This window comes from Meleagris gallopavo, chromosome 15 (genome assembly GCF_000146605.3).
Source record: "Meleagris gallopavo isolate NT-WF06-2002-E0010 breed Aviagen turkey brand Nicholas breeding stock chromosome 15, Turkey_5.1, whole genome shotgun sequence".
Lineage (NCBI taxonomy): Eukaryota > Metazoa > Chordata > Aves > Galliformes > Phasianidae > Meleagris > Meleagris gallopavo.
In genome coordinates, this window is record NC_015025.2 from 8,576,288 (window position 1) to 8,580,627 (window position 4,340).

Below are 4,340 nucleotides of genomic sequence, written 5' to 3' on the forward strand. Positions count from 1 at the left end.
CTCGCGGGGCGGCGGTCGCGGGGAACCCGGCCCAAGGCCTGCTGGGGGCTGCCGGGGCCGAGTTGGTGTACTGGGAGTTATAGGTGTTGGAATTGGATTGTGTTGAATGCCCTTTCCAACCCAAACCGTTCCGTGATTCTATGAAAATCTGTGAAATGACCCAAAGGAACCGTGAGCAGCTGCAGTGCAAGGAGCCCTTTGTGCGGCCTCTGGTGTCTGAGTGATTCCCACCATGTTTCATGCCTTGTTCCACGTCTGCTCACTGAACTGCAGCGTGAAATAAATTGGCTCGGCGGCCCCACAGAGAACTCTAGCCCTCACCCTGTAAGTCCTATTTCATACAGTACCGTTGGTTTCTTACGATTGATAAGGTTTCTTCCTCAGATGTGTGATTTGAAGCACGAGGCCCTGCCCATGACAATTTGGGAGCTATCACTGCGGCTGGAAGAGAAAGTCCACCTTCCTCTCTCTGGATTTTCCAGCCCCTGTATCAGTGCTAAATGACTGTACAGCGGAAACACGGTGGTTTTACTTCTGACAACCTCTGTCCACAAGCCCAGCAGTCAGTTGTAGAGCCCAGTTTCTAACGGCTTTGTCTTTACCAGTGAGCTCACACAGAGATCTGGGGCAGGCAGCATTAGCTGGGCACTGCAGGGGATGGTGGGACCACTGCAGAGGTGGCGGATGAAGCTTTGTACACACATGTACTCTCGTGCACACATAGACTGCTAGTTACAGAATTGCTGCTTCAACTGTAGTGCTTCAGCAACAGTTCTGGCTTACTCAATAAATTAGAGCACTGAGCTGGGACCATGAGTTTTCCATTGCCTATGTGTTCTGGGCTTGGGAACAGGGTAAAGAAAGAGGGAAAAATACATCATTGTTAGCCCCAGTGGGAGATTAGACAGAGCTCGTTAGGTATAGAACCACTGAATGGCTTGGTTTGGATGGGACTTCAAATATGTCTAGTTCCAACCGTCTGCTGCAGGCCAGGTTGCCAACCACTAAATCAGGCACTATGGTGCCCTGGGCCCCATCCAACCTGGCCATATGCAGACTGTCCCTTCTCTGGAGAAATTTTCCTCCCTAAATTCAACCACTTTATAAATAAGTACATTCACATTAATTTTAAAGATTTGCTTTCTGATATCCATGTAGGAAAAGTCCCTGAGGAATCAAAAAATGAAAGGAGACTATGGGAAGTGATGCTTCAGCACCACTACCACTTTCAGTTTGCTCTGCAGGAGAGGCTTTCTTGTTGGACATGAGATCACAGGAGGTGGAGAACACTGTGCATGGGGCTCATGCTCTGTATTCCTGCAAGTTGCTGATGGAGGCAGAGCTGATACTGAGCAGCTTTAGCCTGTGCAACACAAAAACCCGCTGCTCCGGAGCTGTAGGAACCACCTCCCTTCCTCCCAGCGCTGGGACCTCCAGCAGTACAGACCCAAATCTGCTGTGCTCTTCTTAGCAGCTGAGCTTTTTCCCTGGTGTGTTTGCAACCTAGATATTGCCCCAGTATGTTTGTGCATGAGAACTTTAAAGTGTGTTTTAGTGCAAGCTGACTTGGAACAAAGGTTAATCTGACAGGACATGTGCAGGGCCCACCGGCTTTGTGCCAGGTTTGCTTGTTCTGCAGTGTTACTCTTCTGCAGAAGCTCAGACTCTGCTCCCTTTACCTGTGCTGAGGAACACAGTTCCAGTCCCCTGTGCTGTGCTGGTGACAACAGAGCTGTGCAGTGTCCTCTGAGTCAAAGCAAATGTGAGTGTGACAGCTTGTTCCTTTTGGTGTCACAAGCTCCAAGCTGTCTGTTTGGTTTTTCTACCAGACCTTGAATCAGTAAATGCAGCACTTGCCGTGCGCTCAGGGTGCTGGGGTCAGTGCTGCAGCAGGCTTGCTTTGGCAACCAGGGGAAGTGCTGGTGTTTTTATATCCTGTGGATTTACAGAATGAACAGCTTGGCTACACAGGTGGTAAATTATTGAAAGAGTTGAGAAGTCAAAGGAATGCTCACCAGCCCGTAATTCTCTCCTGAAGAATGCACACCATGCACTCAGCTTTGCCAGCCAAAGCCCCCGGAAGAAAATGTGTATTCCCCGCATGTTTGCCATTCATGTTGGGCAACATATCATCCACGGAGCATGTGTTCTAAGTATTACACACATTCTACATTGGCTTCCACTCAAACTAAGCCCTGAACCCTGCAAATGTGGATATGGCCTAAGCATACACCCAGATTTCCTAGTGGTAATGATTCCAAGCACAGATTTATTCCTGAGGTTCAGTTTTCATGTATTGCTTGCAAACTTGGGCCCTATTGCATTATAAGTATTACTGGTGTGATACTTCATATTGCAATTCATATGTTGGCTTATTTTTATATATAAATACCTATACATGTGTGTACATATGCATAATGGACCTGCTGAAATATTGGGATGTTGTAACAGCAGGTACATCGAGACTTAGGCAAACAAATTCTGAATATAATGTCAATTTCCACATATATACAATATTTATACATTATTTTTATGTATTTTGTGCACATATTGTAATTTATACCTTGTGGCTAAAGCATTTGGGAACAAAGAATACAAATAATCAACAAGGATAATCTCTAAGGACCTAAGAAAAATATGTCTGTGAGGCAGAGCTGCTGCAGAACTTTTCAGAGGTGACGCATGCTGTGTCCTCAAACAGAAATGTCACTGTTGTTCATTCTTATATCATTGTTTCCATTATTATGAAAGGCTGAAAGCATGTGGGAAAAATAATATAAATATTATTGCCGTATATGCAGAAGGGGGTAATTTTCCACACTAGACTGTCAAAAGAAACCTCTGTGTAATATAATACATTGGGGTAATTGGCTTTCATCTGAAGTTTTCAGATGTTTTATAAATGTTTATTAAAAAAATGCTGATTAACTTGTTAAATTCAGTAACTGCCTCGCTTTGCAGAGAAACAAAGGTTTTTTGGTGGTAAGGCAAATTACTTGTGATTGCTCTGGAGTGCAGTGTCAGAGAAGAGAATAAATAGTATCTGTGCGAACTGTTGGACAAATTCAGGTTCCTCAAAGTGCAATATTTACCTTTCCTGGAGCCCATGCTCTCACTGAGCAGTATCTCACTTTCCATGCTGTGAATTTTGCCAGTGAGGGCAGCACTGCTGTAGAAACCTCTCTGAGGAGTGGTGTGCGTGGGATAAACTGCTTATTTCTGATCTTTGTTTTAATATCTGTGTCAGGATAACATGCTAGTGGTGCATTGCTTGTTCTCACTGCATTACCTTTCCTGAAATGCTTCCCTGGCATTTTCTGTATTGAACCTGAGCAGTGTTTGACCCTTTTCTTCTTGCCCTCTCCTACCTCAGTCTGGGGAATGAAACCCCATATTCAGAGCTTCTGAGTGGGAGGAAAGTGTGACATGCTGTAGCATTTAGGGACCTAATGCTGTCTGACAGCTGATTGGAAATACATTGGTATCAGAAAGGGAACCAGCTGTTCACTTACCTTCTGGAGGGAGGCAAGGACTGGGCTGTCACATGCAGGAGTGGAGCAGCAATTACCCTGACGTTAGAGGATGAAAAGATGAAAACAAGTAGGCTGAAAATTAATTTCTTTTGCCCCTCTGTTTCATGCATCCATCAGCAGTACATCTGGGCACCATGGATCTAATTTAAATGTGTCATTTCCATCCCCAAAGATTATATTTGCTGTACTTTCTGTTCTCAAGTCAAGTTCAAGGGGGAACAAACATGAAGTAGAGGTTATTTCTATGTTCTGCTTTAGCCTGTTTCTTTGTGGATAAGTGCATACACACGTCTATGCAGAGACTGCTAACACATGTAAGTTACTTGTCCCTTATTTACAGCTTGCAGTTTTCATCCCTTCTCCAAGGACCTGCAGCTCTTGACCTTTTAGCCTAGTAAATTATTTACACATGAAACAGTGAATCAAAATGATGGGTCTCAGGAAGATGCTGCTTATTCTCAAGGAACAAAACCACATTTCTTCATGAAATCCCCTTCCTGAGGCTTTCATGCTAGGCTTGTGTGTCCTGTCTTCCTCATCACGCCCCATTATGAGAAGTAGAGGCCCTCCTTTTTCACACGGCTGATTCATTTGCAAAGGGAAATGTCTTTCTGCCTCTTATTTTAAAATATCCCCTTGACATTTTGGGGATAGGGTGAGAAGATTTTAATTTGATATCCTTCTGGAACTGGAAAACAATGACAGAATGCAAAGAAAAGGTGTGCAGAACAGCCGGAGTTGCTACAGAAATCCTGAACTGAGGGAGATACCAGCAGACTTGGAGATGCTTATAGTTCTAAGGTAAAA

The 4,340-nt window shown here is 44.4% G+C and overlaps 1 protein-coding gene across 1 annotated transcript in view; it reads right to left on the reverse strand.

The window, feature by feature from the left end:
* The window catches only part of BOD1 (biorientation of chromosomes in cell division 1), an 8,279-nt gene extending 5,171 nt beyond the window's left edge, over positions 1-3,108 (reverse strand). The window contains exon 1 of the mRNA XM_010719053.1: positions 3,093-3,108. Within this exon, the coding sequence (XP_010717355.1) occupies positions 3,093-3,108 (16 nt within the window). The remainder of the gene's footprint in view (positions 1-3,092) is intronic.
* Between the last annotated feature and the right edge of the window lie 1,232 nt (positions 3,109-4,340).